This window comes from Rhinichthys klamathensis, unplaced genomic scaffold (assembly GCF_029890125.1).
Source record: "Rhinichthys klamathensis goyatoka isolate OS25496 unplaced genomic scaffold, OSU_Roscu_1.1 h1tg000015l_1, whole genome shotgun sequence".
Taxonomy (NCBI): Eukaryota; Metazoa; Chordata; class Actinopteri; order Cypriniformes; family Leuciscidae; genus Rhinichthys; species Rhinichthys klamathensis.
The window spans coordinates 3,128,379-3,140,000 of NW_026606567.1; the positions used below are offsets into that span (position 1 = coordinate 3,128,379).

The window sequence follows — 11,622 nt, forward strand, 5'->3', positions numbered from 1 at the left end:
CCTGCAGCGCTAACATTTATGTTTTTTATACTAATAGCAATGCCAAATATTGTCGGATACATGCAAAATATAAATAACTGTAAGTTACAGTCTTACCCTGGACAACATAGTGATGAGCACGTCGCCGAATGACATACTTTTCTGCTTTCGATAAATTCTCGGGGGTATTCTCCACTACTTTTGTAGTTTATTATTTCTTTGTATTGTGTAGGATCCATTCTGAAAATAAAAAAGGTCTAAATTGAATCTTACTTAAAGTGTTTATACTTCTTGTTATGTAGAACTATTTAAATGAGCTAGCTGCTACACAATCTGAATAATTAGTAGCCTAAAGGAAACAATCAATAATTATCACTATAATAAGTAGTAGGAAACAATCACTATAATTTACTATAAAATAATGGCAGTAATGTTTTTAATCATAACAAAAAATGCATCATAGTATTTAATATCCTAAATACAGCACCAAAAAAAAAATCACACAGCAAAACTTACCTCATAAATGCTTCCTCATTCAAACGCAAGAACTAAAATAAAATCCTTTTTTTATTATACTATAAGCCGATAACCAGTAGCGCATGCGTGTACCGTGCACTGTGCATACCATGAGAGATTATAAACCATATGTAAGTTATTTGTGATAAGCAATAATGAGAATCAATAAAAGTGCGCGTTTGTGTTATAAAGTCAAATGTGCATAGGTGGGGGATGGGTAAAAAGAAATCTGGCGGGAATATAATATGGTGGGATCCACTCAGTGTAAGATACTTATCGATGGATGACAGTGTTTACACATGATGACAATTAAAGACATCACCAGCATAACTGCAGTGTGTTATAAATACTAAAGGGGGAACAAAAGGGGGTGGGAGACGGGAGGGGGGAACCACTTTTTCTGGGCCAGCAGGTAAAACGGTTCCCCCAGTGTGTTCAGTGTAAGAGACCGATCGATGGATGACAGTGTTTACACATGAAGATGACACTTAAATACATCACCAGCATCACTGCAGTGTGTTATGAATTCCTTAAAAATGTAATATTGCAGGGGGGGGGGGGGACCACTTTTTCTGGGCCAGCAGGTAAAACGGTTCCCCCTGTGTGTTCAGTGTAAGAGACCGATCGATGGATGACAGTGTTTACACATGAAGATGACACTTAAATACATCACCAGCATCACTGCAGTGTGTTATGAATTCCTTAAAAATGTAATATTGCAGGGGGGGGGGGGACCACTTTTTCTGGGCCAGCAGGTAAAACGGTTCCCCCTGTGTGTTCAGTGTAAGAGACTGATCGATGGATGACAGTGTTTACACATGAAGTTGACACTTAAAGACATCACCAGCACCACTGCAGTGTGTTATAAATACTGAAAATGTAATATACAGAACCACTTTTTCTGGGCCTTCAAGTAGACGAATATCATAAAATAACGTAAATGAGAATAACAACACAGATTACTTATTTGTGCAGTGCAATATAGTTTATTTATGTCTACAGCAAACCGACACACGCAGTAATAAAAATAATTAAAGCTGCAAGCAGCATTTAGCGGTGTTCAAGCAGTTAAGGCCTTTAAGGCCGTTAAGCACAAAAGCATCAAAAGACATTAAGTTGTATGTAGCAAGCATTTAACCACTGAGATCATAGATAGAATAGACCATGTTTTTGCATGATTTACCATAATATACCACATTTCAGTGTGATTTTTCATTATTTACAATGTTCCAGTTTGATTTACCATGAATCTAGCATGATTTATCTTAGTTTACCTTGATTTACCATGTTATATGATGATTTAACATGATATAGCACATTGTAGAATGATTTACCAGGATTGGTAAATGATCTCCATGAAACTTTGCATGCTTCTTCGCCATGTTATGACACATGTGCTCATCAATTTTTGTGAAGTTCTGAGTTTTTAGTTATGATTTATAGGCTTTTGAGTGTATTTTGACACGCCCCCTTTTCTAAATGACCCTGTTACAGTAAACCAAAGGGCAAAGTTCAACTTTTTTTGATAATTATTGATCTAGAGAGTCCAGAGAATTGTCCTAGACTGGTCTGGTTCCGATCAGGCAAAAAACCAGGGACTAGTTCGCAAAAGTAGGTTTTGGACAAAATTAGCCATAAAGTCAAACGGTCGAGGAGTTATGGGCAATTTAGTACTTTTGGTTGCTGTAGCGCCACCTATGGGCCAATCGGGCTCATACTGTGATAGGTTCTCCCCAAACTGAGGCCCTACCACCTGGCCAGGTTTCAAGTCTCTAGGCCTTACGGTTTGGGCTGCACGATGCGTTTTAGGTTTTTTTTTTTTTTTCAAATAGCAATTACAATAGGTTTTCAGCACTTCGTGCTTGAACACCTAATAATAAAAAGAACGTATAACTAGAATTAGCAAGTACGATGTAACGTTATCTACATCCGATTGAGCCATAAACATCTGAAAATATACATTCTATGCTTTAAAACCTGTATGTAATTGCAAATTATCTAACAAACAGAGTAAAATGTACATTACTGTGTAAAATGTAAGCCTAATAAAGCTGTTGATGTGAAAAACAAAACTTGGTTTAATGATTTATAATTTATTTAAAATGTATTTAATAATAAGTAAACAACAAAATATAAACTGGAAAATTTGAGTTTACTCCATTTTCCTTTTAAGTTATCTTTACTTAAACATTTAAGTTAATTCAATGAGAAGACCACATTAGGTCAACTCAATTAATTAAGTTTGAATTTTCCCATTACTCAAAAAAACTTAAGCAACCACTTTCCTCAAATCATTTGAGTAGTCTCAACTTATTATGGTGCGTTCACACCGGACGCGAATAGCGCGTCAGGCGCGAGTGATTTCAATGTTAAGTCAATGCAAAGACGCGTTACGCGCGTAAAAAAATCCTGCGGCGCGAATGAGGCGTAGAGCGCGGCGCGGTAGACGCGAATACCCCTCATTCACGCGTCAAGTTCGCGCGAATGGCGCGAATTGAAGCGTCTGGCGCGGAAGCGCGTTACGCGCGAATGATTTAGTTAGTGCTATTTGTGCATTCACGCGTTTGACGCGAATTCGCGTCTGCCGCCCGAGTTGAAAAATTTGAACTTCTGCGTCAATTCGCGCCGCGTTAACCAATCAGGAGCCTGCTTGCTGCTGTCACGTGGTGAAGTGAAAGTTTATGTTATTTTAATAAATTATTTTGTAATATTACTAAAATCTCTGGTGTGGTTCTAATGCACAACAAAGCAAATCTTTCACATAAAAACTCGATTTCAATATATGAGAGATAGTACTCATTTTGTATTGAATGCTATTTATTCCATATCTATTTTAGATTATATGAAACATTATTATTTGAATGTAAAAACAACAAACACTTAGTGTATAATAAATAAATAAAAATCACAGGACAGGTTTCACTTTTGGAGGCTGGCTCCATTTATTATCAAAACAAAAATAAATGACAGATTAGGTGGATGCGGGCGAGGGTGAACCTCGCGCCGGGCTGTAGAGCGCGGGCTCGACAGGCATAGACCACTCGAGGCCGAGGCTTTACACGGCCTATGCTGTCCTCTTCAGCGTCCTCACCGTTAGGTCCACCAAACCTAGCTCCTGGAGCAAATTGTGAAACTCCTGAAACCCTCCGGAGGGTCTGGTGGACCCGAGTACAGCGACGATGTCCCCTACGCAGCTGTTTCTGCTCTCCAGAGCATATACAAGCGGTGACTTTCTCGAATAATGCTAATGCTAATGCTCGATAAACATCTAAAAAGATGGCCGCCAACGGGTTTCGAAACTTTCGCCTCCGATTTCGCCTCTGACGCGCGTAAATTTCGCTTTAAACTTTTGTTTTTACGCGCGTCAATTTCGCCATTGACACACGAATTAACACAAAGTGGTCAAGCGTCAAACTAGACGCGGTAGACACGAATTTGACGCGCTATTCGCGTCCGGTGTGAACGCACAGTTAGGGTTTACAGTACATATGAATGTAAAATCAAAATGTGGTGCAGTTCAAGATAAAAGCATCTGCCAAATGCATAAATGTAAATGCATTTGGATATGCAAAACATGCCTTCAAAGCTGTAGCGCATACATCATTGGTAGAGGAACTAGACTCTTATTTTTTGGCTACTATGAGGTTGTGGTAGAGGGGCTTCACAATAATGTGCAGGTAGAGCGAGCTGTCAATGAGGTACTCGGATGCTCTACGCTGCAGGTCCGCTTCCAACAGAAAGTCTCCGGCCTCCTCCGTGCTCTGGTGGAAGTTGTAGACATGACGGACCACCACCTTCCCCTGCTTGCGTGCCGAAACGATGACGGTCTTTTGAAAGCTGACGCCAGCAAAGTCCGAGCTGGAGGTGGCAGGTGTGACGATGATCCGCGGACGCCCCCCGTCGGTGCGAGTGGGCTGCAGGGACCCCTGCTCCGTGTAAGCGGATCGCACGCTGAGAGGAAGCCAGCGCGGAGAGAAAAGAGCGTTCCACGTCACTCGTTTGCTGGCGTCGTAACCGCTCGGCCCAAGTTGAGTCTGAAAGCTGAAGCTGCGGTCGTCCCGCGTAGGGTTGTTGATCACCCACGGGGCGCCCCATGCCGTCGACAGGTAGTTACGTGGCGTGAAGAGGCTGCAGTTAACGTCGAAGTACTTCGCGAGCTGGACGGGTGAGGCCGAGTGGAACTGGAAGGCCAGGAAGAGCAGATCGCGTACGGATTCGTTATATTTCAACATCAGAGAAGACTTCTTTTGCAGGTGGAACAAATGTTGAGGTGGTATCATGGCGTAACGTATCGCTTTGAGTGCGTTCTCGGCCGTCTCACCTGAAGGCTGGTTCTGGTTGATCCAGGCTTCCAGAGCTTCGTACAGCTCCAGTTCGCTCTGGAGAACCAGGTCTGAGCGCTGCAGCAAAGACAGCATCAGTTCTGGGCTCATGGAGCTCCACTCGGCGCTCTGGAGAACCGATGACAGGTTCCAGGACAGGTACTGCAGGCAGCTTTTCTGCAGGCTCACGTCCCCGATCTGCGTGGCGTACTGGTACCAGGCCACCGCGTGACCCGTGGGCGAGTCGCTGGACAGGTGCTGGGACATGTATTGGGTGAGGCCCTGCTGGAGGTCCCACACATGATACTTGCTGGCGAGCTTGTGTAAAGGAATGGCCTGGTTCAGACGCACTGTGATGTCACCGCAGTACAAGTACCTGCAGGGAAAGAGGTCGGGCTGTGAAATCAACCTTCCCATTGATGTTTTACCTGAGATAACTTTCATTACTCTAAAAATTTACCTCCATAACCTGTGTAGAATGATAACATAACATAACACAACTGAACGCTGTACTAAATGGTGCACTAAAACTCTTTCAAGATCTTGTATTGTCAATGTAAGAGTCCAGCACTCTGTAAAGTCTCCTCCAGCACATCCCAAAGACTTTCAATGAATTTAATTAATGAATGGACTCAGAGGTCAATAATGATCCAATCATAGACTCTTAGGCATTTGCCAATTTAAATCCAAACAGTGACTTTTTTTTTGGCCGGGCAATGTATAAAGCACACAATTTATTTAAAGCGAGGGAACAAATTAGTAAAGCATGCTGATGTAAGTCGTGGGAATAAATTGTTAATTCATGGGCACGATATACATATTTCTTTCCAGCATGTCATGTGCAGGGCTCTGTACATTTATCTGAGGCCTAGATGTAGGTAAAACCTGGAAATATTCATGATCTTTCACCACTGTGTCCTTTTGACTGTCCCTCTAATATGTGTACATTGGTTGCATTAGTTTTATTTCTAATTTTGTCATAAAATTCACTACTATAGTAGGCTATATATACATATCAATGTATGTTACGGCTTGAATTATACAATTTAATATGGACCCCAGGAAGATTGACATTAGCTTTGTGGAAAGTGATGTTTAAATACTCTATTTAAATTTCCCTGCAAATGCGTTTTATGGAAAATCTAAAGAAATCAAATATAATATCAATTCAATTAAATCATTTTGGTGAAAATCTACAATATAAAATAACATAAAATTTAACAAAATGAGATCATTACGAGAGCAATACATTACTATCTACCAAAGTCAACTAAAAGGCAAACACATTACATCATAGACTTTTTCCCAGAAACTCTAGTTGCTCCCAATTAGTGGACTGTTATGGCCTATTGATTATAGATTTAGGCTTGTAACTAAAAGGTTGTATAGATTCAAGGGTAAAGCCTGGGCAGTCACCTCAACCACGTGTTGCTCCAAGAGAATTGTAAATCACTTTGTATAAAATTGCCAAATGACCAATTATTAATGAATCACTCACCTAATGAACTTATCAAAGACAGCTGCACAGTCTGGCGTCTCTCTGAGGACCATCGCGGTGGAGTTACGGGTCTGTAGGAGCTCTTCAAACACGTCGCTCTGTAGGGTCAACACCAGCGAGTGGACCTGCATCACCTTCACCTCGTCCGTGTTCAAGGTCTGGACGCGCAGGCTCACGTCACTGCCTTTTCCCTGGGTCAGCAGGGCCTCCATGCGCTGCACCAGCACCATTGAATGGTTCAGTGTGGTAGCGCTGTTCTCCAACACCACATCTGGCTTCAACGCTGCTGAAGGACAGAAATGCGGCATTTGTGAACCGATTGGGGCAACGAAAGAGTATAGGACAACAAGAAACAAGAACAATCCATATTATGAGGGGTTTAGATGTTCTTGCATGCATTTGCACTCAATATTTGATCAGTTTTTGAATAATCTCTCAGATTCACATTTGTAGCCATTCCTTCTTGCATGTCATTTATGTAGTTGGAACTGGTTTTATAAATTTGAGAAACACCCCAGAAATTGGTTTTCCCTCCACCTCTATTTGGCTCTAAACTGAATTTTCCTCCTTTCAGAATCATAAAAATAAATATATATATATATAAATAAATATAGCTGCGAGCAGCGATTACGGGCCCAAGCCGGTGGCACCGCAACCCCGGTGCCTTTAGTTACCTAAAGGCACCGGGGTGGCGGTACCACCGGCTTTGGCCCTTCATCGCTGCTCGCAGCTATATTTATTTATATATATATATATATATATATATATATATATATATATATATATATATATAAAGCCGGTGGCACCGCCACCCTGGTGCCTTTAGGGTTATTGTGCACGACGTGCAAAAACGTAACCCTGCTTTGACTGTCGAAAAGAAGTGTGCTGTAGAGCTTGTATCAGTGTGGGCTCTGCAAAAGTGTGCATTGAGGGCACATGTCAACCACAAAGTATGCGAGAGCAACCTTCTGAAAGGTCAGGTCTACATCCAGGTCTACATCTGCCGTGTGTTTACATCATAGTAGTGAAGTTTGAAGCAATCAGGTGATTTCAAAGCTTTTTGAAAGTGACAGACTTCCTGCTGCCAGTTGGTGGCGCTATAACCGGGGTGGCGGTGCCGCCGGCTTTGGCCCTTTCACGCTGCTCGCAGCTATATTTATATATATATATACACACACACACACACATATATATATATATACATAAATATATATATATATTGTTTTTTTAAGAGACAAGACAGAATATTACTTGCCTGATCTGATTAGAAAAATAGTGTTTGTGTGTGTGTGTGTGTGTGTGTGTGGCGTAATTGAACAATGTAGACATAAAGACATACTCCGTCCTTTTGTTCATACAGGACATTATTCAAACTGCAAAGTGTTTACTTATATTTGTGTACACTCGCAATAAAACACAACATTGTGCTTTTGTCAAACTGTAAACTACAACTGTCACCCAACCAAAATCTCTTACACACACACACACACACAGTTTAAAAGCAAAAAATATCAAACAATCCTATTTAAAAACAGTCTGTGGGAGCCATCTTTTGGACATTCATCATATCGCATTGGTTTTCATTTCTTGTCATCAAACAGAGCCCTAATCTGTTTATTTTTTCAGTTACACATTCTACATTGATTAAAAAAGAAAAATCAAAGGTGTTTTTATTTTATACAGAAATAAATAATCTATCATTCAGATGAGAATAAAGTTAGTGTTAGTTCAAATTTTAAGGAAAACAAATATATGATCTGAAATATAGCACATTCATGTAAAATTCATTTAGGTTCGATTACCAAACATACAATCTTAATGTAATTTAAAGCAAACAATACATTTAAAATATATGGGTTGTATGACTATTTTTTAATATAAAAAGATATATATCCAAAAAGACAAGGTCTAAAGTTTAACAAGGGTTAAACTCTTATCACTGTAACAGACACAATCACACACACAATCACACACACACACACAAGTCAAATCACTTACATTTTAGATGCAATATTGACTTTTTTTCTGTTTCAGCAGCGAAAATAGTTAAACAAAGATCACAGCAGAACCATCGCGCATCTCACAGCAACGCGTTCTCATTACTGAATGATTCAGCATTTTGAACGAATCGGTTGACTCAAAGATTCAATGACCAATCAATCCATAAACATCTATCTCATAAGTGTTTACTTTTATTTGTGAACAATCGCAATAAAACACAACATTGTGCTTTTGTCAAACTGTAAACTACAACTGTCACCCAACCAAAATCTCTTTTTTATTTTATACAGAAATAAATAATCTATCATTCAGATGAGAATAAAGTTAGTGTTAGGTCAAATTTTAAGGAAAACTCTGAAATATAGCACATTCATTTAAAATTCATTCAGGTTCAATTACCAAACATACAAATCTTAATGTAATTTAAAGCAAACAATACATTTAAAATATATGGGTTGTATGCCTATTTTTTTTTATATAAAAAGATATATATCCAAAAAGTAACAGACACAATCATACACACACACACACACACACACACACACACACAGACACACACACAAGTCAAATCACTTACATTTTATATGCAATATTGACTTTTTTCTGTTTCAGCAGTGAAACTAGTTAAACAAAGATCACAGCAGAACCATCGAGCATCTCACAGCAACGTGTTTTCTCATTACTGAATGATTCAGCATTTTGAACGAATCGGTTGACTCAAAGATTCAATGACCAATCCATAATCTGTCTCATTCATGAATGACTCAGCCGTTCGAACGAATCGTTCGAACAAATGAATCAATGACTCGCTCATTAAGACGGTCGCCTGGCGACACCTAATGACGGCTTAGTGATATGTTTAAAAGTATCATTCTTTCAAACGATTGTTAATTAACTCATATTTGAAACATAAGCTATATATATATACACACATATATACACACAAAAATAAAATAAAAACACATTTGAAGCGTGTTTGCTTACTAAATTGTGAGCAGAACGAAAGTTGCAGCAAATATCAGCAACAGGAGTCAAATTTCATTAATCACGAGAGTGAAGAGCTGACTGAAAAGATGATGACGGAATAGGCTATTTTATGTAAAAGCGCCTATTTAAGCGAATCTATCATTGTACTCTTTTGTTGTTGTGTTTTCCGTGAAAAATAATAGACTATTGAACTCACAATTCAAGCAATTGGCCCCCGATATTGCACTAATTTTAAAGTGACACTAAAAAGTATGCGGCTGGACTGGCATTCATTACGGTGCGCGTCCATGGCGACGAGCGAGCAAAACAGAGCGAACGTTTTTTCATTTCTACTTCCATAGAAATTCATTCGAGCGCACTGTGAGCGCCACCACTATAAATGTCCTTACTTTACTTTCACTTTTAACTTAGCGATATAAAAGCCCCCGGTGTTACACGTCAAATAACCGGTGAGAAAAAATTCTCGGAGTCACATAGCAGCTACCTATATTTAAATACAACAGGCCTACCTGATTTTGAACACAAGAGGGCAGTATAGCCCTATGTATTATTTGATATATTTATTTTTTAACTGAATAGTGCATCCTGGCTGTTTTTAAACTTGTACATTATTCTTAAATTGAAAACAAGAATAAAATGGGTTTAGTTCTGATATTTGTATAATTTTATCTAGAAATAAATGGTGTATAATTAAATTTTTAGAAGATATGAGGCTTTTAGTGTTTATTTTTTTTTACATGACTTTAATCCCTCGCCATAGCAAAACAATTAGAGATATTCAATAGATATTCACAATTATGCTTCTTTAATGTATTTTCATCATGTTGAAAAAGTTTGGTGGGAATAAAATAAACCACTTAAGAGGAGTGGGTAAAAATGTAGAGCCTGGTTTTGCAAAACATCCACATTAAGACCAAAATAGCCCACTTCCTGTTGGGCTGGCTTAAAGTTGTTTGGCCCGATGAGATCTATATGTGTACAGAGTTTCATAATATTACATGCAAGTGTGTTTGATTTATGGACCAAATTTTCTGACCAAGTTAATTTAATTAATAAACTAATTATATAAAACTATTTTCAATGCACTACAATTCAACTGGTTATATGCCTTTACTTATTAATACAACTTATTTAAAAAATACAAGGCGTAAGACATTTTTTTTTCTTTTTTAATGCAGGCCAAACCACACAGCAGTCAAATGGTTAATCTAGCCCCCCTCCCCCTCCCCACACTCACAGACACACACACACACACATAGACGTAGGCTCAGAGAGAGAGAGACATAAAATGACAATTTTCAAACCAAAATATCTGACTTCCTGTTGGTTGGAGCTATTGAGTGTAAATTAGAAAGTTGTCTGGCTGGAGGAGAACAATACACATACCGATTTTTATTACTGTAGATAAAATCAATCCCCCCACTTTTGACAAAAGGTGGCGCTACTGAGCCCCTCACCACGCCCGTTTCTGAAACTCTGCACATGTCTACTGTCTAATAAATGTGATGTGTCTGTCGGGTTTCATGCAATTTCAAGTATGTTAAGAGTCTCAAAAGCATCAACAAAGAATAATAAAGTTTGATGCGTTGCCACGGCAACAGTATCTAAGATATCAATAATCCTTTCTCAGGTCTACATCTGCCGTGTGTCTACATTATACACATAAAGTTTGAAGCAAATTGGGTAAAAATAAGAGGGTGATTTCAAAGCCTTTAGGAAGTGACACACTTCCTGCTGCCAGTTGGTGGCGCTATAACTTTGACTCACAATAGTCACATCCATGTGATCGGACTCTTACAGCGAACACACTGCTGAAGTTTCATCAAGATCAGTTAATGTATGCAGAAGTTATAACACACTTCCTGTTTCCTTTATTCACCATAAATTCGTTTCCTCGCCACGGCCAAACCGTTCGAGATATCAAAAATCCCCTGGCAACTTTTCATCCTCAATGTCTTGACTTCATGCTGACCGAGTTTCGTGGCGATTGGTTGAATTCTCTAGGAGGAGTATATCGAATTCCAGGGGCATACGCTTCCAAACAAACCATAATAGCCGACTTCCTGTTGGGCTGGGGTAAAAAGTAAAAGTACAAAGGATATATGAATCGATGAGATCTATATGTGTACCGAGTTTCATATTATTACATTCAAGCGTGTTTGATTTATGGACCAAGTTTTCGGACCCTGTTCCAGGGGGCGCTGTTGAGCCCCCCTGCCACGCCCGGGTACCAGCTTCAGCCCGGCCCTGATGGCCGCGGGTTCTGACCCGTGTGCAAAGTTTCAAGAGTTTTTGAGCATGTTAAGGGCCCCAAAAGTG

General features: G+C 39.4%; 1 protein-coding gene across 2 annotated transcripts in view; it reads right to left on the reverse strand.

Moving 5' to 3' along the window:
- Nucleotides 1–3,987: 3,987 nt before the first annotated feature.
- btbd17b (BTB (POZ) domain containing 17b) overlaps nucleotides 3,988–11,622 on the reverse strand; it is a 21,740-nt gene continuing 14,105 nt past the window's right edge. Inside the window, exons 2-3 of one of the 2 annotated variants that reach the window (XM_056232901.1) lie at nucleotides 6,316–6,598; nucleotides 3,988–5,193 (exon numbers count right to left, since the gene is read on the reverse strand). In XM_056232901.1, the coding sequence (XP_056088876.1) occupies nucleotides 4,119–5,193; nucleotides 6,316–6,598 (1,358 nt within the window). In that variant the 3' untranslated portion in view covers nucleotides 3,988–4,118. Of the gene's footprint in view, nucleotides 5,194–6,315; nucleotides 6,602–11,622 lie in introns of both variants that reach the window. The other variant, XM_056232891.1, reaches the window with a different exon arrangement.